The sequence below is a fragment of the Mytilus edulis genome, chromosome 2, assembly GCF_963676685.1.
Source record: "Mytilus edulis chromosome 2, xbMytEdul2.2, whole genome shotgun sequence".
NCBI lineage: Eukaryota > Metazoa > Mollusca > Bivalvia > Mytilida > Mytilidae > Mytilus > Mytilus edulis.
Genome location: NC_092345.1, coordinates 23,840,124 through 23,867,108, shown reverse-complemented (window position 1 = coordinate 23,867,108; position 26,985 = coordinate 23,840,124). Strand labels below are relative to the sequence as shown.

The following is a 26,985-nucleotide window of genomic DNA, read 5'->3' as shown; positions in this document are numbered from 1 at the left end:
CTTAGTGCACATGTTGCTTATGATATGATCTTTCTAATTTTAAAGCCAAATTAGACTTTTGACCCCAATTTCACGGTCCACTGAACATAGAAAATGAATGCGAGTTTCAGGTTAAAGTTTTTGGTCAAGGTAGTTTTTGATGAAGCTGAAGTCCAATCAACTTGAAACTTAGTACACATGTCGCTTATGATATGATCTTTCTAATTTTAAGCCAAATTATACTTTTGACCCCAAATTCATGGTCCACTGAACATAGAAATGATAGTGCAAGTGGGGCATCCATGTACTTTGGACACATTCTTGTTTCAATCCTTTATTTACCCCTTTAGACAATGTACCCCCTTACAAAAGATTGACACAACCATATGATAAAGCAATTAAACTATTAAAGGACTATAAAATTCAAAGACTTCATACTTTTTCAGTTTTCATGTAAGAGAGACACTACAAGACCGTAAAAATTGGTAGTATAAACAGAGATTTGATTGAAAGTTGTTTCAGTAAAAATATGTACAATACATTCTTTAGTGCTAAATTCCCAGGTTCAGATGAGTATTTAAAGCCAACATCAGTTTACCAAATGAAAAATTAATAGCTGATGTTTGCAAGATTCGTATGCAATGAGACCAAAACATGACAGCTAATGATTTTTGTTTGTGTACCATTTTAAGGCAATATGTTTTTCTATCTGTGCGTCCATCTGTTCATCTGCCCAGCTGTCCCTGCTGAAGGTTGAAGTTTTTGGTCAAGGTAGTTTTTGAAGAAGTTAAAGTCCAATCAACTTGAAATTTAGTACATATGTTCCCCATGATATGATCTTTATAATTTTACTGCCAAATTAGAGTTTTGATCCCAATTTTACAGTCCACTGAACATAGAAAATGATAGTGCCTGTTGGGCATCCAAGTACTATGGACACATTCTTGTCATTGATGTAAGAGATAAATGTATAGTGATTGTTTTGTTACTTGTATTTTCTATAGATAACATCATTAACAGAGGACAGAGAAAATTTATTAACAAGTCAACATGACTTAGAATCTTCAATATTAGAATTACAACGAAGATTAGGTATGTTAATATAGTTTGAGTCATAGAAAGAGAAGTGTGTGGCCTTTTTAGAGCAATTTCCCATTCTACACAAATCAAACTTATAAGCTTTCTTCACGGAAGTAATGTGCAAACAATAAAATGTGATATGCATACGAAACCTTTTATTGGTAATTGTTTGCTGTACAAAGTTGATATCACACTAATAAAAGTAAATGTTTGGAAAAACTTATTGTTCCTCATGTTTAATTAATGATCAAATTTTTTATTGACACCTGTAAATGAGTGATATGAATGACAATGAGACAACTCTCCATCCAATTCACAATGTGTAAAGTTAAACAATTATAGGTCTATTAAAGAAAACTGTTTATAGACCTTTATGAGTCATTTGGTTAATTTTGTTATTTGACTGCTGTTTCATTTATGTATACCTTACATTTTCCTTCTTGAAAGCTTTCAGTGAAGAACATAAAAATTGATAAACTTATTTTGTGATTCACTAGAATTATGAATGAATTATAGTCAAATGTATATAAGACACATATATAAAACAGAATGTATCTGTGTATTTTTACAGAAGATGTGGATAGCAATAATACCAGTGCCAATAATGATTTGATTCTACAGAAAGATAATGAAATGCATCAATTGAGAGAAAAACATGAGGACTTTATACAGAAGTATGAAGGACAGATGAGAGACAATGTCCAGCTTAGCAGGTAAATTGATTAACATTTTAATAAAAGAAAATATAATAAAAATGAGTCATTAGACCCTTTTTTCACTCTACTGGTTGTGCAAAATTGTCAGATTTTGTATAGATTATGCATGGAAAATCCAATGTTGTGTGATAAAAAAGAAAATTAAACAATAGAATTTGAGACAAAATGTGAGAAGGTAGCTCTTATAACATGCTTTCAGCTAAGAAAAAATGGGGTCACAGGGCTTGTTTTTTTTTTGCTCCATCTTAAAATAGGTAAATTCACAACATTTTGTATTATGAAAATTACTCTTATCTGATTTATCTCTCCTATAATATAAGTTATCTCCCCTTATGTGGCAAAGGTGAAAAAAATTTAAAAAAAACATAGAACTTCATCATGTGTGATATATGTAAAAGATGAAAATCATATATAATTGATTCATTGATAGGTGTTTCAAACTGGAAGTGTGAATATATATATATTTTTTTAAATGTTATGTTTTGGCAAAGGCACTAAAAGATTGGCAAATTATTTGTATCATAATAATTTACAGACTTTTAGAAGAAAAAGAAGACAAGATTACACAGTTAGAAGACAGGATGTCAGAAGTAAACAGAGAAGATGGCGACAAAGCTCATCTACTAGAGAGTATTCAGAGTAACAAAACAGCTCTTAGTCGAGCACTCACTCAAAATAAAGAACTTAAACATCAACTGGCAGAGCTACAGAATGGCTTTGTTAAAATGGTGAGTATTTGATAGAAATTATGTTTTATTGGATGTTTAATCTTTATTTTTGAGCAATCTTTTATTTGTCTTTATTTAGTATTTTGATTTTAAGGAATAAACTGATACTGAGGATGAGACTTTGACATATAGCACTTAAGATAACAGTTTGCCAGGCGATATTTTGAAAAAAATGATAATTATGTAATAACAATATTGATTGAAATAAATTATACTGTTACTTTTACAGAGTAATGAGAACATGGAATTGATGACCAGGATACAGTCAGAACAACATAGCTCTAAAGAATTGTTTTGTAAACTTACCCAACAAGAAGATGAACTCCGAGTTATGAGAGATGCTGTAAGATTTTAAGATGTCTATAATTATACAACAAACTTAGCTTAGCAGTAGCTGTATTTAATTTATAAATACCCACACGTTAGTAGTGGACAATGCATTTACTTTGTCTATACTTCTTTTCATTTGATAATCAAACTAATATGTCTGTCACACTATTGCCAGGTACTTCTGACAGAAATGACTTCATATTTGGTTAGCATCTAATTAGCAGTCAGAAGTTTTGGGAGCACTTTCAGATTCATCAGATACCTACTGTTTACCTATACTTTAAGTTTTTCAATATGTTGATTGACCTTAAGATTATGTCATGTTTTATTTGAAAAAAAAAATGATTGCCTTTTATCTTCAGCTTTTATAATTTATAATTCCAACCGCACTTAACAACAAAATAAAGCATTCCAACTACATATTTTTGTTACAAACTTGTGCAGATTCCCTTTATCTTCGCTAAAGCATAGGTTGTGATATTTGAATATATAAAGACATTTGATTTTTCTTCCTCTGCCATCAGTTAGATGTATAAGCAAGCAATTGTATTGAATATGAAAATAAAAGACTGGCAAAAGATCATTTCAGCAAACAAATAAATTTTAGAAAATTATTCATCTTATATAACTCTCCTCACTTTTCCTTTACAGTTATCTGTGAAACAGTCCAAGTTAACAGATTTAGAACTTTCTACTCACGAGGCAAAGAAGGACATGTACCAACAAGAACAATTACATGATAGACTGAGACATTATGAAGCTCAAGCTCAATTGGTGGAAAGTCTGGGTAGAGAATTACATAACTCACAGGTATTTAAAGAACATCTATATACACTTTACAGCTCTTCTATAAAAGCATGCAAAGCAAACCTTTGATCAACTTGTTTGCTATGTTTGCAAACAATAGGTAGGCTAAGTTTCAGTCTGTTTTATATATACTAGGATTTGATTGGACAATAAAAACTAACATGCAATGAAGTTAATGGATATCGTCCAATCAAATTCCAGTATATAGTAAACAGACTGAAACAGACTACCTACCTTTTGTTCAGAAACATCCAAACATAGCAAGCAAGTTGATCAAAGGTTTGCTTTGCATGCTTTTATAGAAGAGCTGTAAGTCAAATCAAGGATCTGTATTAGTTCTACATGGTCCCTATGTAGTCAAATGCCAAAGCAACTTGTGGTTTTTAAAAATTTTCAACTTGCCAGTATGATATAGAAGGAAAATGAGCCACCAAAACTCTTTTTCAATAAATGTCAAAATCATTCTATCATTCTATGAACACACAAAGGATGCAAAATTATATCATACTCATAGTTTCAAAGCAACTGCAGAAATCAAAATTATTTCCTAAGGGCAATGTATTCATGATTTAGGGACATTACAGATTTTTATGAAATTTTATATGGATTTCAAACATGTTGAAATGCATTTTAATATCTGTTTTCAACACTTGTACTTCAGGAGATAACCTCATTACAAATTTAATAAAAAGCTATATAGATCTTTAAATGTAAAAACTTTTGCTATAAACTGTGAACTTTTCTGTTTAAATGGCATGACAATTTTTAGGATGTTACAAGCTTTGGTTTTGCTGTCTTAATCATTTAAGTATGAATGATGCATGAAAAACTGCAATTAATTTGTCCTTTAGATGTATTTCTAGGGCAATATCAAAACCAAATATCGTATCTAGTGATTTCATACATATCATGAGTTTTCATATCATCTGAAATATTGCCAATGACACACCTCACCTTCATATGATAATGAGTAGACTGATATTTTGTTCAGTAACTGAAATTGCATGCCTTTCGTATGCAAGAATTAAAGTTATCTACCATGATATTTGCCCAAAAAAATATGCAGAGGTATTATTGCAATAATTCAAACTCACATTTTGATTTTTTTTTTTAATTGAACAGAATTTTTCTCAATATCGCAAAAATTTAAATCACATTTTAGTTTTAAATGACAAAATTGCAATAATAAATGCACACAATAATATCTTAATTTACAGTAGTTGTATTATCCTAAGAATTTATGCTTCTTCATTCTGAATTAAATGACAATTTAGTAAATTACTTTTTATGTTTAGGATATGGTGGAAGCCTTGAAAACCCAGAACAGTGAGTTGAGAACCATGTTAATTAAAGCTACTAGTCATAAAGAGAATGGTCACACAGACTCAGAGGAAGAGAAGAAGAGGGATGATGTGGTAAACACTTTATTTACATATACATTTATTGCAGTTTTGAGCAATGAGAATTTATGACATGTGAAATTGAGGTTATCCTGAAAATTGGCATAACTATTTATGTGAATGTAATATGACATTTACATAAAATTTAATATTTGTATAAAATTATGAAAATCTATGAAAAATTCACATAAATTTTACGGAAAGATGTTCATTCACAAGATTTCTTCTGTACTGCAGATTATAGAGTAATGTGATATTTTAACAGTGATCTTATTGCCTTCTGAAATCATAGAAAATAACTCTTTTTTTTTATTTCAACTATCATTTTGTAATCTTAGTGGATAGTTTGCTTCTAATTACTAATTATATTCATTATGGTCTATTATCAACCAATCTGTTGACATTCTAACTCTCCCTACATATTCATTAACTTGATAATTTTATCTTCCACAGATAGATTCCTTATCTTCAGCCATTCAACAGTTAGAAATAGAAAGAAACCAACTAGTAGAGAGTCTAAAAGAACAGAGAGAATTGTCTGACAGTCTATCTATCAAAGTATCAGATTTACAAGAGGAAGTTGTTCAGAAAAGTAAATATATGACTTTATATTTTTTAAACACATTGAATATAGATACTTAAAATCTTCTATCGATACTTATCATTTAGATTTTTAAACCATTTGCAGACATTCACTTAAAAGAGTAGTAAAATATAATGAGTTTTAGCCTATTTGCTTGTATAAAAGTCACCTTTAAACTCTAACTGAAAAGTATCAAATCATTCAGAAATAAGTGATATTGGGATGGATGAACTCATACAGGTATTCATATTGTTACTGTTTCTCAATGTCATATTCTGTATTTTCAGGTGCATTCCAGTCAGAAGATAATAATATAGTCAGTAGAGTAGAGTATGAGCAGTTAAAACAAGCCATGGAGTTAATACAGGTATATTTGATTATAATGATTACTTAAATACCAAACTTATAAAGAGAGTATTTAAAGAATAGAAAATTCAAGTGGACAGTACAGTTCTAGGACAACTGAAAATACATCAGGATAAGTGCAAAAACTATACCAGGCTTAAATTAAAATATTGTTTGTTTGCCCTTTACCGACCGACCCTATCAATTCGTTCCGCCTGAAAAACTTTTATTTGTATTTACCAGCAAGATTTTATTTTATTTTATTTTTTCGTTCCTACCAAAAATCTTCTATTTGTATTTCCCGCTCAAAACTTGTTTACCGGAATTCTCGGGTTTTATCTTTACGTATATGGTCCAGTCCGTTTGGTATCACCTGAGCGTTTGACATGAACACTTGCATTTGAAGTTTCAAAGCATTTGTTTGAAATCGATGTTGAACGCTTTCTGAAATCATGATATGAAGTACGTTACTCTGTACCTTTAAACTTAAAGAGCAGGGTTCATTTACAAAAAAAGTTCGTTTGATACAAAAGTATTAACGTGTGTACAAACTAATTTGTAAACGGACGTTGTATTCTATGTAGGGATGGCCTTTTGTGATCCGCATATCAGAATGATTATGTTAACGATGCCGCTAAATTATTTATATCTGACATGAACCAAAAGTGATAACACCCTGTATTAAAAATGGAGAATATCTGGCAGTAAAATCGCCAAGTTTTCCATACAGATCATTTATAAATGTGATGCAAAATACGTGACAATTGAGTTTTAAGTCTTATAGCATTTTTATTGGAAAAAAAGGCACACACGAAATTTGTAACACTCTAGGGACTTTTTCTACTAGTAATATATGTCTGCCCGGACATTATCTTACCAGTTCAAAGTTATCTCTTATATATTTTTTTTCAAAACTAATAGTCCCAGCGGAAAACTTATTTGCAAAAACAAAACGGCCAAAAAAATGACATTATTCAGATTTTGTATCTATAAAATAAAATATTTTACCTACCTGCCTACCCATGACAAATAATATACCGAGCCAAGTTATTTTTTTGGGGAAAAAAATAAAATATTTTACCTACCTACCTACCCTGTTTCAAAACATAGGGTCGGAAAAGGGCAAACAAACAATATTTTAATTTAGGCCCCACTAAAACTATAAATTAAATGAAAGCTCATAAAGCCTTGAATCTGGTGCTACAGAAAGTTTAGTTATATCCTGATCAGTATGCAGCAACCATTGTCTTTTTTGTAATCTTAAAGGGAAACTTCGCAAAAAAATCAAAAATTGATATTATGTTCATTCTGTATAAAAATGTTCAAATTCATAGATATTAAAGTTTTATTCCGCTAGATAAGCGATCACCATCGATTTTAAATTTAGAGTATCAATTCTCCGAGATCCGCCATCTTGTCTTCTTTCCCGATGAATAAAAACGATATGTCTATAAACCACAAAGAAACAAAACTACAGTAACCGATGTAGTCGTAATTGCGTGTCGATATCTTGTCAATCGTACGGTTGTTTAATACGACTAACTAACTTGATACGGAAAATATTCTTACTTTTTTTAAATTACCATGGTCTGTTGTTTTTAAACTGTTGATATTGGAATTAGTGTTCCGTGAAAATTGTTTTCGAAAATCTAATTTGTTCATAATTCTTTAAAGTAATAAACTTTTTTCAAATATATTTTGATCTTCCCTTATCTGATCACCAGCATGGCTAAAGGTATTACTTCCAAAGGTATTGTGAGGGGTGTGAGGTGACACGTCCAGGTATTCAAGCGATTTCCTGTTGGGCTTGCAAGTTCATGCATCGTTTCACTTCTGCAGGTATTGATCAGTGTACACGGCTGATAACTTATAACTTATAACTTTCCATTTTGAACTATCAGATGTATAATATACAACTCTGTCTTACTTGTCATTACTAAACTCATACGCTTGTTTATAAATAACATTTCTGGTGTAAAGAATATAATTCATAATATATAAATAATACCCAAAAAATAAGATTTGATGAAATTAAAATCTATTTAAATATTTTTTCCAAGGGTGAATTTGGGAAAATGTAATATATAGTCATTGTCAATAGTGAAGGACAGATTGGAACAGACCAGAAATATTGATTTAAAAAAATGTACGCTACGCACTTGCCGACGATTCGTTTATACGACTGGATATAAAGTTACGTAACTATAGCGCAATTTAAAATATATACGTGTATACATTGAACATAAGAAAAAAACATATATTTTGAATAAATAGGGGTAAAAGTGTTGTAAATAGACTAGCCAACGTATGCCAACAGTATGTAATCATCGAATGTCGATAGACTACAGTTGTATACCAAAAGAAAAAGAGAACCAATTTGATTTAAATACAGGTCGATGTATAACTTTTGCTTTGGTTCATTGAAGCTGTGGACCTAGGAAAATCACAGATTTATATTTCAATAAGATTGTTCTCAAACAAAGGAAGGAATTCGTCATCACAATTGTTATATATGCCACTGGACGAACACTAATTATCCCCAGGGGATGTGAATATTTTGCTGGGAAACTTTTGAGTATCAAAGTTTCAAATTAATTTCGGGATTTATTTTCTTTCTTGGTATTCAATAACCGAAAAAAGAATAAATTACTTGTTCGCTAAATAGGGATATTCTTGTCAGATAAAAGAATTTTAGTTATATTTAAAAAATAGGGAAATATGACATTAAATTGGTTCTGTCTTTTTTTAAACATCGTTAAAACGATGTGTGTCTAAGGTGAACGCCACAAGAACCCTGTAATACTAGTACGAGAGTATAGCATGTAAACATTCCTTCTCAATAATATGGTTGTATTGGAAAACTTTTCATACAGATTGACAACTCAATTTCCGATATGCATGTAATATTTGCCACATGACGCCCATAGTTCTTTCTACCATCATCACCTTATTCCTTGATATTGCTGTAAACATCGATGGTTCACACCCAAACAAAATGGGAGTAATGAACCTTCAGAGCTTCTCCGTGTTATACACTTGTGAAATATATAGACGAAATTTCTGTATTGAAATGAATCTACATCTCACAAACAGGATTTTCAAATAACGATTTTGAGTAATCACCTTACAAACGTATGGCAAGATATAACCATGAAGGAATTTAGTTTTTGTCAGAACTCATCACTATATCATAAACGTATACGTATATATATGCATACAGTTTCAAATATCAAGAACAAGCGTTCGATGTCGATAGTCTGTTCTCTAACTGTTCAGAGTTAGACATGTCACTTGTTCATTCTTGGAAGCCTTCATATTCCCCGTCTAACGATGGGAACTCTTTCTGATTGTGTTGACTATAAATGCTTGTATGGTAATTCTGTCGTTTATCTGTGCAAGCGGTTGCATTTCCTCTCCTTTCCCAACAAACAAACGAACGAAACGCAACTAGTCTGATTTCTCTGGAGCTCATCCTCAATGGCTCTTATACGCCAGGAAACTTACATGTATACTAATAATGATTGTTTCATGAACAACGATGTATGAACAAACTATTATAAATTCGTCAATATCTGTAATGCATGACTAAAGTATAACTTTTATTACAACTACTGTATTACTTATTTGGATTAATGACGGCTATCATGTTCAACATTGCACAACTATTATCATAGAATTTAAAAAAAATCCTCAAAAATCCTCAAAAGATATAATGCCTTAGCTTAGATAATTAGTATTCTTTTCACAAAAAGTTCGTGTAAATGATTGTCAAATGAATTTAATTATGTAAGAATAAAATGTTAAAAAGAAACTAAAAAAAAATTATGCATGTTGTATGTTGTATTTTTTGTCAATTAAAAACTTTAAAATTGCAATAGTTTTATTAGCATTTAAACACAGCCAGATTTGAATACAAGTTAAGAAATTCCGGTAAAGTCAATGATATCAAACAGATGTACAATGGTATATCAAATTGGGTAATATTGCATTTAGTTTTTATTAAAGATTAAAACTACTATTTTTTGCTTCATATTTGAATCTTTATGCCAATTGCCGCTAAGAAAGTAATCAAAAATTGTTTCCTTTTATTTTTATACACTTTCGGAATTACGAATCTGAATTTTATTTTCAATTAATTTACACAATTTAATTATTGTATCTTTATTCTCATCGTGTATTTAATCTTAGTGTATTAACATCATGACAGCATATACTCTAATCCTTTCTATTTATCCTTTCCAAATAACAACATTTATACCTGTGTACGCTTGAACTCACACCTGCGGCTAAATAGCTACAAGGTAAACGAATTGACCTCAAGCCGAGAAATATACAGTGACCTTTACAAAATAATATACACACTCTGCTCACACATTAGTTGCATTTGAAATGATTATCAAAACAATAACGGTAAATAGAACTGAAATATTTTCAGTTCAATATCAGTAAAAATGTTCAATAAATATTTTATGAAAAAAATCTCAACAATAATTAATTAAATTTATTCAAAAACATTTACTAGAGATAATTTTATAGGAGTTTAATTCAATCAATACAAAACGGTATATATATGCATATTCACTTTCGTTCATTCTTATATTGTGGTTTATAACTTCGACCATTCGTCAGCTGTGCGCTTTTAATTACGTATATTGTCGATAAGCTATAAGAGTTAAACAGATTTTATTTTTTCCCAGAATTCAATAAATCGGGCTAATACGTCACGACCCACTCGAGAATTCAACCAAAAAAGTTACAAATACTTGATTTTCTCCGTTATTAGAAGGAATATAAATTTAAAACTTTGCAAATGTGTTTTTTTATGTTAAGATGAACATAATTAGATGATAAGTAAAAAATCGCGGAATTTCCCTTTAAGTCTTCAGAGTGAAAACTATACAATCAATAAGATATTGAAGAACTCGTAGAAGCAAACAATTATTTGGAATTTTTACTTGATCTAAGGATAAAGTTTTGATACAGCTATCTAATGGAATTAGGTGGGTCGCCTAAAGTGATCAGTCTGTCTGTCCATAACAAATTGTGTCCCCTCCATATCTACAGAACTGTTATGATTTCAAAGTTTATACTTGACAAGTATATTAACCACCACCAGAGGGTGTGTGTGTCATAATAATTGTTCAACTTCCTAGGTCAAAGGTCAAGGTCAATAACTTTGGTTTCAGTTGACAATCCTATGTCGTATGGTAAAGATACAAATTTGTTACCACACGTTATTTACAGAGACCTACAGAGATGGCTCCCATCTCAATGATGTGTAGTTCAGGCTATCCCAAAAAATCATTCATTTAAAGAATCATTCTTGAAAGCTAGGAGTGTGTTTACCGATAATTTGTTTGTGTATAATAAGTTGCCTATCTTCCATGTTACACTTTTATTTTGGAAGAATATAAAGTCCTTTTATGCCCCACCTACTTATTCCCCATCTACGATAGTAGAGGGACATTATGTTTTCTGGCCTGTGAGTCCGTTCTTTCGTCCATCCGTTCATTCGTTTGTCCGTCTGTCTGTCCTGTTTCAAGGTTGTTTTTGATGAAGTGAAGAGTGAACAACTTGAAACTTAGTACACATGTTCCCAATGATATTATCTTTCTAATTTTAATTAAGAAATAAGTGATGCAAGCTATACTTCATTGAATTTATAACATGGGTAGGCATTATATTCGTGATTAATTTTGCTCCGAGCGATAGTGAGCGCTAAAATAACACGAATATAATGCCTACCCATGTTAAAACTAAAATAAAGTATATAGCTTGCATCAATTATTTCGATTCTGATTAGGATAATTAAGGTAATTTCTATGTTTGATGTGTATAAGTGTAGAACGTTTGTATAGGCTCTTCTATGAACCTCCCTTTTTTGTTCGTAAACAAGCTAATGGCTGGCAATGTGATTTTTCAGAGGCAGAAGTTTTGAACAGCCAGCATGAAAGGTTGTTGTATCTAGGTCAAATTTGTCAATTTCGAAGTGCAACACATTACAGTCATAACAATTGAATTAGTAACAACATGTGCATCATTTAAGAGGTTGGAAATGTTTAAAGATAATCAAATATATTAAATGCATACCAATTTGATAAAACTCATTATTTTGTAATAGTCATTACATGTATACGCATGTGCAAATTTTTTTTATTGGATTTAGAGCATGGGTTTATTCATAAAGCAAATGAAGCACATCATATTAGAATGCCAAATAAGAGTTTTACCCCAATTTCACAGTCCACTAAACATAGAATATGATAGTGCGAGTGGGGCCATCAGTGTACTGAGGACACATTCTTGTTTATACATTATTATTGTTGATTTTACTTACAGAATAAGTATATGAAAGTGATGAGAGATAAGGCTGAGTTATCAGATAAGTCAGATGAATTGGAACATACAGTATTACAGCTACAGGGAGAATCTGAAACTATAGGTAAGATACAGGGAGACTCTGAAACTATAGGTATGATACAGGGATACAGTTACAGGGGGAATCTGAAACTATAGGTATGATACAGAGATATAGTTTCAGGGGAAAATCAGAAACTATAGGTTAGATACAGATAAATTTGAGTGAAACATATTGAAATGGCAATATTTAATAAGTAAAACATCATTTAAAAATGGCAATTTAAAATCACAGTGACTTAAGTATGAGACAAATTTTTATATGACTTGACATGGACCTTTTTCATGTAGTCATATTGCACTTCAAAAAGATCAGCTATTTTTTTTATGTCTTGTTACTGTTTCATTAGGCAAGTCAAACCTTTATATTTCTTTTGTTATGCTAAAACCAACAGTTGTTTGATTAATCAAAACAAAACTGGCAAAGTGCTCAATATTTTCATTGTCTTTAACTCTTAACACTATTTCAAATTTATATATACATATTTATATCTGTCAGGTGAATACATCTCCTTATATCACCACCAGAGGGCAATATTGCAGCAAAGAGAATTACAGAAAAACGATTATATTTCACATTTAGCCAAAGACAGAGAAGAAATGTCGGTAAGTTTGATGAATGACGAAAAAATAGATTTGTACCAAGAGCGGAGCAAAAACAATATTTTCATTAAGTAAATTTACATATCACAAAGTGGAAGGACAGGGTACAACTATTACAGTCATCTGTCTGTGTACACTTTGAAGCTTGTACTCTATTTCAATGAAACCGTCTGAAAATGTCTTTTCTTAATGCTATTGTGCACACATTTTGTCCTCAGCAAACAGGAGAGTTACTTTGCGAAACATAAACTAAGTCTTTTAGATCTTTACAAACAAGTCAGGCAAAGGTTGATGATTTTTTTAACTTTGCAGTAATATTAAAATTTGCATTTCTCAAATACCAGGTACAATGTAACCTGCCTATTCCTGAATATTCCAACATCCAGCCTTAACCAACACATTTTCATGGTCCCAAAATATGTCTATCCTTGCTGAAAAAAACTGAGTATTCCAACAACCTGCTTAATCTGACATTTTTTTCTTGTCTCCCAATTTGTCAGATAAGACAGGTTACGCTGTATATCTGTTCTGGTTACATTTTTACTGTAAATCATTTAGTATTTTAGTGAAATAAACAGATGTCATACTGTTGTCTTAATGAGTAAGTTTTAATCTTTTCAATTATTCAGTTAAAACTAGGAGAACTACAGACACTAATGATGCAGTTACTAGGAGAGAAAAATATGTTACATAACTACCATGAGGAATCATCAATAACTTCACCTGACGTCAGTATACAGCCTCATCTTAGTCAGGAACCTATGGTCAATGGTACAGGTATGTTAAAGGCTGGAGAACTTTTATTATTGAACATTTTAGATAGTCGAATAAATGTATCAGCTGAATTAAGTCATGATTTGGGAATCTTATGTTTAAAATTATAGTAAAAAGAAGTACTGCTGATCCTTTTTTAACCGGATTTTTGTGACAAAAATGTCGGTTATTGATATTGAGGATGTACGTGGGGCGGACAGGTGGTCGGGCAGGCGGCAACCAAATGTTGTCCGTGCATTTACGCATGAACAGTTCAACCAAAGCTTTCCAAATTTTAATATGTTGTTACTGATGACAAAATGGAGGTCAAGTTCAATAATGACGATTTTGACTTTTACTGTTCAGGAGTTATGGTTCTTGAAAGATTGAAGAATGGCATTTCCAGTTGTGTCCATGCAATACGCATGAACTATTCAACCAAAGCTTCCCAAATTTTAATATGTTGTTACTGATGACAAAATGAAGGTCAAGTTCAATAATGACAATTTTGACTTTTACCGTTCAGGAGTTTGGTTCTTGAAAGATCGAAAAATAGCGTTTCCATTATGTTGTTGCATTTACTCATGAACCATTCAACCTAAGCTTTTCGAAATTTTAATATGTTGATACTGATGACTACATGGAGGTCAAATTTGATATTGGCGATTTTCACTTTCACCGTTCATCAGTTATGGTTCTTGTGATATTGGCAGGACACAAATAAATGTTAATAAATCCTGTTTGCTTTCGTTGTGACAGCCTATTGTAATAATGTTTATGTGTTTTTTTTATATCATAGGGGAAGCGGTTATTAAGTTTTACCCTTTTCTGTCTGTCAGTACATATGTCCCAAAGTAGTTTTCCATTCTCTAACTTTAGTTTGCCTCAACCAATTGTTATGAAACTTATACACAATGCTTATTACCACATAATACAGATCAAGTTTGAAATAAGGTGGTGTTATTTTTACCATTCTATAATGGTACTCAAACTTACTAGTATTACCACGAAACGGATCGAATTTGGGTAGTGTCAATTTTAATGTTCTTCAGTTATGTCCCTTTATAACATCAAATGATATGCAAGCAGGAGTCCCAGGGACACATTCCCCATTTATTTCAATTTTCATTATTGTTAAAAATATTATTTATAAAATATCTTCAACTTTAAAAAAAAAACCAACAATTATTTCAATATTTTTATAAGCATTTCATAGATATCAGCATCATTGCAAATCATAGTTTAAGGAATAAGATTTACATAATGTAACATTTATAAGTTACCACTTTGTAAAGAACAAAATAAAAGGAGAATTCAAGAATTAGAATATGAAAATTATATAAAACAAAATTTTGTTCAGAAGATTGTCTGAGGTGTGATTCAAATACTGTGGATTCATTTATTTTTGTAGATACCAAATCTAGTGGATTGTATTTTCATGATTTTTGAATGTAAACTTAGCTGAATATTTGAATTCTCTGTTAACAAAATTTACTAAAAATGATATCTCATAAATAATCAACAGTATTTCATGTTATGATAAAGAGTAATTAAATAGCATATTAGTTTGCCATATTTTATTTCCATTCTGTTCAAAGTTGATTATTTTCCAGATTGGCCAGATTACACTAGTTCAGAAGAAGATTCAGACAGTGAAGTGGAAACAATTGTCGGTGGACAGGAAGGAACAACAGACACTTTAGGGGAGGAAACTCCTCAGGACCATACGAACCACAACCACCACCATCATAATCATGATCATCATAATCACGAACATCATCATCATATGACAAAAGACCAACGACCTGATAAATCAAAAACTAATGAAAATACAGAAGGCACTGCCACAAAAATAATGAACCTATTATCAGAAATAAGTCATAACAATTATACTGATCGAACTGTTGATCATAACTTTTTACCTTGTAAATATTGTAAGGGAAAGGTTTATAATGTATGAGGGCACTAATATTGTAGGTTTTAGCCAATAGAATTCATTGATTCATGATCAGAGACTTGTTGGCATAGGTCAGTAATGACAAGCTACCTCAGTTGCCAGTGAACATGTCCATTCTGGAAATGGATATGAAACAAATTGAGTGTGAGGGTTGCTTATCTTGGCTAGATACCCACTGAAATAAAAGTTGCTGTGAATTTACTTTTATCTGTTCAAATTAGTTTTCATGGTTTGCCAGAAAAGCTGCGGTTTAAGGGCTTTTAATTTCATGCACATTCCAGGCTTGCCATGTAGAAAGATCAATGACACATTTTGTCATTCAGTTGACTATTTTATTTAATGTTTCTAGTGAAACATGAAATCTTCAATGAATAAAAGTACTTCACGCTAGTATATTCTATATTTGGGGACCAATGCCGTCTACATCTGATAAGAAAGATAAACTACTAGAAGATAAAATTGAGAAAGGAAATGGTGAATATGTCAAAGCGACAACCACCCGACCATAGAGCAAACAACAGCCGAAGGCAACCAATGGGTCTTCAATGCAGCGAGAATTCCCGCACCCGTAGGTGTCCCTCAGCCGGCCCCTAAAATATGCATAATAGTACAGTGACAATGGACGCCATACTAAACTCCGAATTATACACAAGAAACCAAAATTTAAAATCATACAAGACTAACAAAGGCCAGAGGCTCCTGACTTGGGACAGGCGCAAAATTGCGGTCAAAATGCATGATGTATGAATGCATGAGTGTAAAGGAACATAGATTTTTAAGCTTTTCTAGGATGATATAGGATTCCAGAAACATTGTTTTGCCTTATTACATCATTAAAGTCATCAATAACAAAACCTTGCATCACACTAAAGAGTGCAATAACATGTTGGAATAATTATATACTCCCAAGACCTTTAATGTTTAAATGTTCCAGTTGTAAGTGAGTTTACTGATAAAGTAGATTAGGTTTTGAATCCAACTTCGCTTCAGTATTTTCATGAAAACATTCATATTCATTAGTGAGAGTTCTGCTTATTTGTAAATGTTGAACAAAATTGTGCTAAATTCTTTGTATTCAAGTGCCTATAAGCACTAGGATAACAAAATTGATAGCAAGGTTATTGCATGGTTGCTGTCCATCATTTTTTGTTTTGTTTTCATCAGTTCTTAATTATCTGAACATCAAATAGAAAGCATAAGAGGAGATATATTTTCATCCAATGCTAGCATTGGTGCTTTTGAGTCCACTCAATGTTCATTTCAATGTCATTGTCATGTACCATGATTCGTTGGACTGGTGAAGGTATCCGTGATATGTTTATTCAGTGTGTCTTTTATAGACCCAGCTGTTTAGACAGCGAACTGAAAAATAGAATCTGGATAGAGTTATTATATCCAGAAATTTAATATTCCATTCCTTGCCATTTGTTTATTCTTTTGAAAAAATGTCTTGCTCTTTAAATTTTATTTCTATAAAAAAAACTATCCTGTCACAAACAAAAATGTGTTTGCTCAACTCATGCCTGGGTATTTAGGTTTTTAGCATAATCTGTGATATATCTTTATTACTCTATCTTAGTACATGTAGTATGATCTATATATCAAAATTCAACATGACGAAAATAAAAAGTGTATGTTTCTTAGCATGCATTATTATGGGGAATGCTTTTAACATGTATAGTTACTGGGTGTGCTCCGTTAACCGATATTTTTAGGTTAAAAGTCAAGTTTTCTTTGAAAATAAGGCAGTGTAAATTTAACCTATTCTGTTTGTTAAACCAGGTCAAATCTTGAGTTTTTTGTTTTAAAATATGTCATATTTTACAAATGCAATAGCTTTTTCTTCAAAATCATCTGTTTCATCATACTGCTTTTAATTTGCTCTGAATGTTATTTCATAACTGCTTACAGAATCGTAAAATACATGATAAATTTCAAGAAACAGTCACTTTTAGAATATATATCAATCATGGTAATTCCTAGTAGCATAAAAGCATACATTGGTCTCCATGTTATGTGAAGGTATATTTTAACCCAGTCTATAAGTTTTGTAACTTTTTATTTGAAACTATTTAACCCTTACATGATAGTATCCATGGTTTTTACTTTAAAAAAGTGATTGGTATGCAGCAATTTCCACTGCTACTTGACAAATAGTTCTTACTTTGATAGTTCTTTGTAATCAAACAGGAAGTTGAATACTTAAAGTCTGAAACTGGTATTTTAATTCTTTTTTGAAGTCTTTCAAAAATTTATGAAGTTATCTTTTTGAACCATTTCAATAGCTGGAAAATTAGAAACTGCTGGTACAGTTATAAAAACCTATTGTTCAAAAGCATTTAATAGTTACATAAGGCTCTTATATGTACTGAAAAAGTATCTTAGTAAAGAACTGTATGTATGAAAAACTTAGATAAGGTACTACATGAAGAAATGTATGTATAGAACAGACTTCCAAATATATATATATGATGAAAGCAAATTTAATATATTGTTTATCTATAGTAATGATATTGAACAGATTTTGATTTCGTTGTTCTTTTAATAAATGAATGAATTTGTAAAAATAGTATTTTAATTATAGCTGGCCTATTATTATAGTGGGAAACTCTTATATCTTCCTTATATCAAATGCAGTTAGGAATAAAACATATGTTAGTACAGATGTGTATAAATTTTGTTTGTTATTTATAAGATACGAAAGTGTGAGTGTGATCTGCACAAGAACCATTTATACTAAAATATTTATGGCTTAAGATGTTCAAGATTTAGTCCAGTTTACTTCCAAATTATCAATTACATGGTTTAACAAGTGACACATTTAATATACTTGTATCATATAAAGCAGAACTCTTTGTGTAGTTACATTAATGTGTTAATAAAACCATGATTGCAGTGTGATTAATAATTGGTTGTGATGGGTTGCTGTTACTTCTAAATCACTATATTCATAGATTGTATAACTTGTTAAAATAGACGGCCTATGGATACAATACAACACATTATTTTCATTATCAAGTGATATCTATCATATTATGTTATTTCAAAGGGAGGCTTGGTTTATTTCTAAGTTTTTAGATTTTGTGGAGAAGAAAAAAAGTATTAATTTTTTGTTTTGTTTTCAAAAGATATTCATATTATGTTTGACTGGAATAGTGAATATGTTAACCTTTGACCTTAAAAAGTTGTTGAGACTAGGGGCATCTTTCATTGATACTGGTCTTTGAACTTTTGAACATGATTCACCTTTTTTTTGGGGGGGGGGGGGGGGGGGGATAACAAATCTCTGTTTAATATTTTGGAAAGACAAATTATCAAATAATCAATTTTTAATACATTTCATTCTTGAATGTTAAGTTGAAGGCATTAGTGATGAATATTTTTTTTCAAATTTGCTATTTTCAGTTTTCATGTCATAAAATGTATCTCTTCAATGATATAATTTAAATTTTATGCATTTAATAATTGAAACAATCTTTAAAATATTAAATGCAATACATCTTGAAGAAACAGTGAAATTAGGACTTTATCTTATGTTCAGTCAAGTTCAACCTGAGTAGATGGATCAGTGCCTAACATAATAAATAGCAATTAATAAAAGTAAAATGGAACTTAATTCCTGGCAAGAAATTGATTAACTTACAAATGGTTTATACTACAATATGATGCACTGTTATTTTTATTACCAGACAATAAAGTTACTGTGTGATTTGGGAAATGAGAAAACACAAAATTTTGATTTATGTATGAATGATGAACATAAGAGACGAGTTCAGCCAGGATGTTGTTTGGAAACTTATTACCAATCAGTAAATCTAAAAATTATAAATTTAAGGGTATGAAATTTAGGCTGCATACAAAAAAATCAACATCATTTTTTGTCGAGCCTGCAACTTTTGTTGCAGAAAGCTCGACATAGGGATAGTGATCCGGCGGCGGCGTTAGCTAACTTTTTAAAAGCTTTATATTTTAGAGGGTGGAAGACCGGGATGCTTCATACTTTGTATATAGATGCCTCATGTTACGAAGTTTCCGTCAGTCACATGTCAAATGTCCTTGACCTCATTTTCATGGTTCAGTGACCACTTGAAAAAAAAGTTCAGATTTTTTGTAATGTTGAATTCTCTCTTATTATAAGTAATAGGATAATTATATTTGGTATGTGCATACCTTGCAAGGTCCTCATGCCTGTCAGACAGTTTTCACTTGACCTCGACCTCATTTCATGGATCAGTGAACAAGGTTAAGTTTTGGTGGTCAAGTCCATATCTCAGATACTATAAGCAATAGGTCTAGTATATTCGGTGTATGGAAGGACTGTAAGGTGTACATGTCCAACTGGCAGGTGTCATCTGACCTTGACCTCATTTTCATGGTTCAGTGGTTATAGTTAAGTTTTTGTGTTTTGGTCTGTTTTTCTCATACTTTATGCAATAGATCTACTATATTTGTTGTATGGAAAGATTGTAAGGTGTACATGTCTAGCGGGCAAATGTCATCTGACCTTGACCTCATTTTCATGGTTGAGTGGTTAAAGTTAAGTTTTTGAGTTTTGGTCTTTTATCTAATACTATATGCCGTAGGTCAACTATATTTGGTGTATGGAAATATTTTATGATCTATATGTCAGTCCCGCAGGTTTTATTTGACCTCGACCTCATTTTCACGGTTCATTGCTCAGTGTTAAGTTTTTGTGTTTTGGTCTATTTTTCTTAAACTATAAGTAATAGGTCAACTATATTTGTTGTATGGAAGCATTGTTAGCTGTACATGTCTGCCTGGCATGGTTCATCTGACCTTGACCTCATTTTCATGGTTCATTGGTCTTTGTTTAGTTATCTTGGTTAATGTTAAGTTTATGTGACAGTTTTTAATAAAGCTTTATACTCAGGACTATCAACATAATATCAATGATTAGTAAAGAAGGCGAGACATTTCAGCGTGTGCACTCTTGTCTTGCAAATTTGCTATGTATATTTCAAACATATCAACTGTTTAAATTATTTCACTCTGTCATACTCTTGTGATGGCTAAAGAGGGTAACTATCAGAATTTATCTGTAAAAAAATATTTACAGTCTAGCAGATCCTTAACATGTAAATCTAATTTCAATTTGCATGGAAACTTAACATGATCATTATATTTCTTCCTAAATCCAGTATATATCTACATGGATGAAAACTTTTAAATTAACATTTATAGTAACTTATTCAATAACTTGATTAATTTTAAAGATATGTGAAATTTTCTGTTTTCTCATTTGTAAATTCCCACACACTATATTACAATAGATTATTGCCAGTAGTATGGTGCTCATATACATAAAGAAGGATGGTACACTTGTTAGCCTTGTAAGGGGATCATTGTTACAACATTTCATTGTTATGTATAAGTATATATTTTCATTATACTATGCATTTTATTTATTTATAATAAAAGAAACTAATATCGTTTGCATTATTTAATTTTTTTACACACACATTTAGAATAGCATAGTGTCCAAAGGTCCATATCCTGTTTGATATGAAAATTCAAAAAGAGACTAGCCCTTGGCTGCAGCAGTTTGTCTTGCCCTGATATTGTGAAGGGTAAACTGTTATTTCTTTCAAGGACTTTCTAAATGGAATCACCTTGCTGGTTAAATGAAGTTAAAAATATTGAAATTAAGAAGGAAAAAAATGTAAATCAAAAATACAATGTTATGATTTTAATAAGGCAAAAATCCTATGGGATAGGTATGTTACTTAATAAAAGAAATAAAACATTTTAGTGTGTAACATTTACATATTTCACTTGATTTAACCTCAAGATCTATTGTGGCCTAAACACATAAACAATATATTTTCTGAATTCAAAGAATTAATACTTCAGCATTTGTCATGAACTAAATCGCTATCAAGAGTGTATAAATTAAAGTAAGGTAACAGTCTGCACCAAAAACTTTTTCAACTACTAGTCTGGAAACAAATATTTTGACATTTTTGTTATTGGTCCAAACAAAGTTTTGCAAAAACTTACTAGTCTGGGGCATCCGACTAGTGGCTAACCGTGCAGACTGAGGTAATGTTGTTGGCATGACACAGGTTATGTTCTTCTTATATATGTTATTATGTTATGATGGTATGATACTAAACCCCTAACGGGAAGGATTGTGCCTGATGTTCATATGATGAAATCATAATCTTTCAGTCAGTTTAATTGAAGTCTGAAGCTGGCATGTCAGTTAACTGCTAGTAGTCTGTTGTTATTTATGTATTATTGTCATTTTGTTTATTTTCTTTGGTTACATCTTCTGACATCAGACTCAGACTTCTCTTGAACTGAATTTTAATGTGCGTATTGTTATGCGTTTACCTTTCTACATTGGCTAGAGGTATAGGGGGAGGGTTGAGATCTCACAAACATGTTTAACCCCGCCACATTTTTGCGCCTGTCCCAAGTCAGGAGCCTCTGGCCTTTGTTAGTCTTGTATTATTCTAATTTTAGTTTCTTGTGTACAATTTGGAAATTAGTATGGCGTTCATTATCACTGAACTAGTATATATTTGTTTAGGGGCCAGCTGAAGGACGCCTCCGGGTGCGCGAATTTTTCGCTACATTGAAGACCTGTTGGTGACCTTCTGCTGTTGTTTTTTTCTATGGTCGGGTTGTTGTTTCTTTGGCACATTCCCCATTTCCATTCCCAATTTTATTATAATTACACATGGACAACTATACAACACAGACCAAGGATCAGAATGTTAAAAGAAGCCATTGTCAGCTATTTTCATCAATTGGTATCAGTCTTTTAGTGTCCGTCAAAGTGCAGAAACTTTTTCAAAACTATTTGGACAATTATCACCAAACTTGCCCACAATCATCATTTGAGTACCCGGTATCTTGTTTAATAAAAATGTGTAAGATGATTCCACCTTCAAATAAATAAGGCCAACATGGCTCAAATAAGAACATACCATTTCATGATTTGAAAACCGCTATTGAAAGATGATCTGACAGTGGCAAAATTACCTGTCAAGTCATGTCAGTGTGCGTATTGTTATGCATTTACTTTTCTACATTGACTAGAGGTATAGGGTTGAGATATGGTAAACATGTTAACCCTGCCGCATTTTTGCGCCTGTCCCAAGTCAGGAGCCTGTGGCCCTTGTTATTCTTGTATTATTTTTAATTTTAGTTTCTTGTGTACAATTTGGAGTTTAGTATGGCGTTCATTATCACTGAACTAGTATTTATATTTGTTTCGGGGCCAGCTGAAGGAAGCCTCCTGGTTGGGGAATTTCTAGCTGCATTGAAGACCTTCTGCTGTTGTCTGTTCTATGGTCGGACTGTTGTCTCTTTGATACATTCCTTATTTCCATACAGTATATAAAAGTGTGTAAGGACCATATTTCCTTCAAATTTTCTCGATTCAAAAGTCTTGAATTTATTTATGGTATTTTTATTTTTTTTTAAATTATAATAAAATTGACAATGGAAATGGGGAATGTGTCAAAGAGACAACAACCTGACCATAGAAAAACAACAGCAGAAGGTCACCAACAGGTCTTCAATGTAGAGAGAAATTCCCGCAATGCAAGAATGAAATTATGGTAATAACATATAACATGTACTGGTATATTTAAATCATTTTACATTTTTTTTTTCATCTTTTGAAATCACTTCTAGATCTACCTACATGGCTGAAGTTTAATATTGTACATGTTAAAAAGATCCAAAATCTTTTGGAATAATAAATGAAGCCATTTCACTTCCAGTTTCACTACAAACATAAAGAATAGAATTTTTGCCATCAAAGCAAATACACTTTGCAGATCTCATTTCAACCACTCTTTTGAATTTTTTCCCATCACTAGAAATAAGAATTACACAGTCGGATTCTAGACAAGCTACAAATAAATTGCCTTTGTCATCACTACACATGTTTCTGGGACCAAGTACAGTTGGATGAGAAAACTGCCACAGTTTCCGCCCATTAGTAGAGCTATAGCAATGAACAGTGTTGTTTTCAAATTCTGTACGAAAATGCCTCTGCTGGTTTTTAAAAACATAAACAAGATTCTTTTGTTGCATTGGGAACGTTTTATGAACATTTCCTGATAATTTAAGAAATACAATTTCAACATTTCTAATTGCAGCTATGAATAAATCATCTTCAAACTGTAAACCCCAACACTCATCACCTGTTTCTATTTCGTCTACCTCAGTAAATGTATCATCCAGGAGGTAAACCTTTATTCTACAAATTTCTGGAAATGAAACTGCAACAGTATTTGCGTCTACAATAGTCAATCCAAATGGTCTATCTGGAAGGTCAAATGCCCTTTCAATTGATCCATTGATATTAAATATTATAATCTGGTTGAATTCTGCATCTACTACTGCAATGTCACCATTCTGTAGAACTTTTAAGGTACAAATGTTTGCATCTTCAAGAAATAATGATTTGTCAAATTCAGTTTGTATCTTTTCTACAACTGATACTTCTGTTTCATTATCTTTTACATTCTGACATTTTGAACCAATAGACATGTCTTTCAGAACAACTTTACAACTTTCCCTTTCTACAGTCACATCCACTAATTCAGATATGAGTGCAATTGATTCGAATTGAATGTTATTTCTGTTTGATTTAATTTTAATCTCATGCATTCCTGAATCATTTACAATTTCAGTAAGGGCCTTCACTTCATCTTTAATAATCTTTTCTATCTGCTTGGTGCCATGAAACATTTGCGTATCTGTACCAATTTGCGTCAGTTGTGACAAATTATCTTTATAGGCAGTTATGAGTTTTCTTTTGTCCTGAAGTTTTTCTACAATTGCTTGAATTTCTGCCTTTGAAGCAATGTGCAACCTTTGATATTTGGACTGCAGTTTTACTTCCAGATTTTTTAAATGATCATCTATCTCTTTCCTAAGTTGATACAGGTCAAATTTCGTTTCAGACTGATTTTCAAGTTCTTTCATATTCATTTTACGATTTTTTATCAAAGTGTCAATATTTTCTACAAAGTTTCCTAGTTCCTTTTCAAGATCTTCTACTGTCACTGATTTCTTTAAATTATGTATGAATGTGTGAAAAAGTGTTATTCCTAGACAGTCTTTATGACTTAATGCAGCACATTTGGTACAGCAAGGTTCTTCGTGACATGGGCAATAAAGTTCTAAAGGACTATCATGGATTGAACAATCTGTTATGAAAGATGAAATGAATTGCTCTAGAGGTTTGAAGTTTTCTAGGGGAACAACTGAATGATTTCTAGATGACTTTATTGCTCTATGATGGTCGTAACATTCTGCACACAGACCTTCTTCACATGACATACACCAGTATAGTGACGGGTTATTTTTTTCTCTCACATCACATGGTCCACACTTTGTGTCTGATGATTTTAAAGAACCTGTAAAATAAAATAGACAAGTTATCTTTCACTTTTAGATCATAGAAAAAAGATCACAACAAAAAAAAAAAAATATTGAAATATTCTTCTAAAGGGGTGCAATGTAGGCATTTCGAACTATTGTTAGGTAAAATTAGCAAGAAATTAAAGTTTCAAGCAGAAACTGCCTTAATCCACCCTGACAACAATCTAAAATCATTAGTGACTGACTGACTGACGGATGCCCCCCGATGGAAAGAGGTTAAACAATATGTTCCTGTTCCGTGAAGAACCTTCGAGTTATGATGGCAAGGTCTCCTACAAATTAGAAAAAATCTACAGTAATCTTCTAACACCCCTAACTTACGTTCTAAGAGATGCATATTGCATATATATGAGTTAATAAAGCTACATATATAAAGCTTATGCAGCAGCCCAAAAACAGAAGCTGAAGATCAGGTGAACATTTAATTTATGATACTGTGTTCCTATGCAAACCAATCTACATTCAAGACACCAGTACTTGTTGTAAAATGATCTGTTTAGCAATATCAGGTAATAAATATATCAACAAATCCTTGAAAGACATGGTGCTGGTAGTTGTGACAAAAATAATTACAGAAACCTCACAAAAATAAATAACCCTTGTTTGCAGATCGTCAATGTGTCGTAAGCCATTATTGTACATGGTTTCAATATTGTGCAATGAAAACGGTTCACTTAAGAATTACTTTAACACACCAAAACACCAACCCCGAAAAACTTAGTTACTACAATGGAAATGTGAAGAGTTGACAGATAGACGGGCGGACCGACGGAAGCAAAGTGAGACGAGACAGATCACAACAGCTCACCTGACCAATACTAGTATTAGATTTTTCAAACGAAAATTTCTACTTTTCGCCTTGATTTTTAATTGTCCTCTCATATAAATATCTGTTTTTTTTACTTTTTTGATTTTTGGAAGTCGTGCCAGACTTTATATATATATATACTGTGTTCACCATTAACCACTAAAATCAGAATGAGATGCATCTACGAAGTTATGTTTGTTTTCTGCATGCAATACAATACATAATTCAGCAAAAATTTCAGGTTGCAAGTAAGGAATATATATAAAGACACAGAGATACAAATTATAAACTAATCTTTCGCTTGAAACAGTACTTCTATCTTTCATAAAGGACATTAAGAAAGAATCTAACCTGGACTGTTTTCTTGGAAGTGCCATGATGCGTTTGACATCTGCCTTTGAAGTTTATATTTATAGAACTTAAATAAATCGTAGGTCAGTATCATGTTGATTCTGTTAAACTGACTGTTTTATATATTATTGAATGTTAAAAATGATGGAAAGGTCTCTTCTGATACTCAAATAAGTTGAAGACAACCCATGCTTTACAAATTTTAAGGGGGGGAGGGGGGCTCCGTCCGCCACGCCTCCGCCTAAATCCGTCCCTGGTTATAACCAAAGTTTTATTTAAGGGCAATAACTCTTATAAGAACACATCTGATAATTTTGGTGGAATTACAAAGGAGAGACATTCAGAGCAATTTTCAGATTTTCTCTTCTTCTGTTTTCAAAAATTAGACATAAGACAGTATAAATGCATTGTGCTGTTATGTTTTATTTTTAGCCATGACTGCAATGATGGGTGAGGGGGTGCATTTTTTTTTGTGCTTTTATTCAACAACAAACATTTTTTTAAACAAGAATTTTTTTAAACATTATGTAGGTGTTTTTTTCACTCCAGTTTACAAAGAAAACCAATATTTAAACCAAAAAATGCCCCCTCTTTCCACAAAAAAAAAATAATTTGGTGGTTATTGTCATATATATAATCATTTTTATCATATGTTTAGTAGTAAATACAGTAGTTTTGCATATTTCATAAATAGCCTGCTTT

General features: G+C 31.6%; 2 protein-coding genes across 3 annotated transcripts in view; one reads left to right on the top strand and one right to left on the bottom strand.

Moving 5' to 3' along the window:
* The window catches only part of LOC139511784 (golgin subfamily A member 2-like), a 29,103-nt gene extending 13,015 nt beyond the window's left edge, over nucleotides 1–16,088 (top strand). Inside the window, exons 14-25 of one of the 2 annotated variants that reach the window (XM_071298843.1) lie at nucleotides 984–1,071; nucleotides 1,631–1,772; nucleotides 2,311–2,503; nucleotides 2,733–2,846; nucleotides 3,485–3,643; nucleotides 4,936–5,055; nucleotides 5,494–5,632; nucleotides 5,911–5,990; nucleotides 12,308–12,410; nucleotides 12,885–12,991; nucleotides 13,618–13,765; nucleotides 15,355–16,088. In XM_071298843.1, coding sequence (XP_071154944.1) covers nucleotides 984–1,071; nucleotides 1,631–1,772; nucleotides 2,311–2,503; nucleotides 2,733–2,846; nucleotides 3,485–3,643; nucleotides 4,936–5,055; nucleotides 5,494–5,632; nucleotides 5,911–5,990; nucleotides 12,308–12,410; nucleotides 12,885–12,991; nucleotides 13,618–13,765; nucleotides 15,355–15,701 — 1,740 coding nt within the window. In that variant the 3' untranslated portion in view covers nucleotides 15,702–16,088. The remainder of the gene's footprint in view (nucleotides 1–983; nucleotides 1,072–1,630; nucleotides 1,773–2,310; nucleotides 2,504–2,732; nucleotides 2,847–3,484; nucleotides 3,644–4,935; nucleotides 5,056–5,493; nucleotides 5,633–5,910; nucleotides 5,991–12,307; nucleotides 12,411–12,884; nucleotides 12,992–13,617; nucleotides 13,766–15,354) is intronic. The other variant, XM_071298842.1, reaches the window with a different exon arrangement.
* A 7,210-nt stretch (nucleotides 16,089–23,298) lies between these two features.
* Nucleotides 23,299–25,099, bottom strand: LOC139511773 (uncharacterized; the record flags this gene model as incomplete). Its single annotated transcript, XM_071298824.1, is given in 1 exon segment — nucleotides 23,299–25,099. A coding segment is annotated over 1 exon segment (1,700 nt), but the record flags the coding sequence as incomplete, so codon positions are not given.
* Between the last annotated feature and the right edge of the window lie 1,886 nt (nucleotides 25,100–26,985).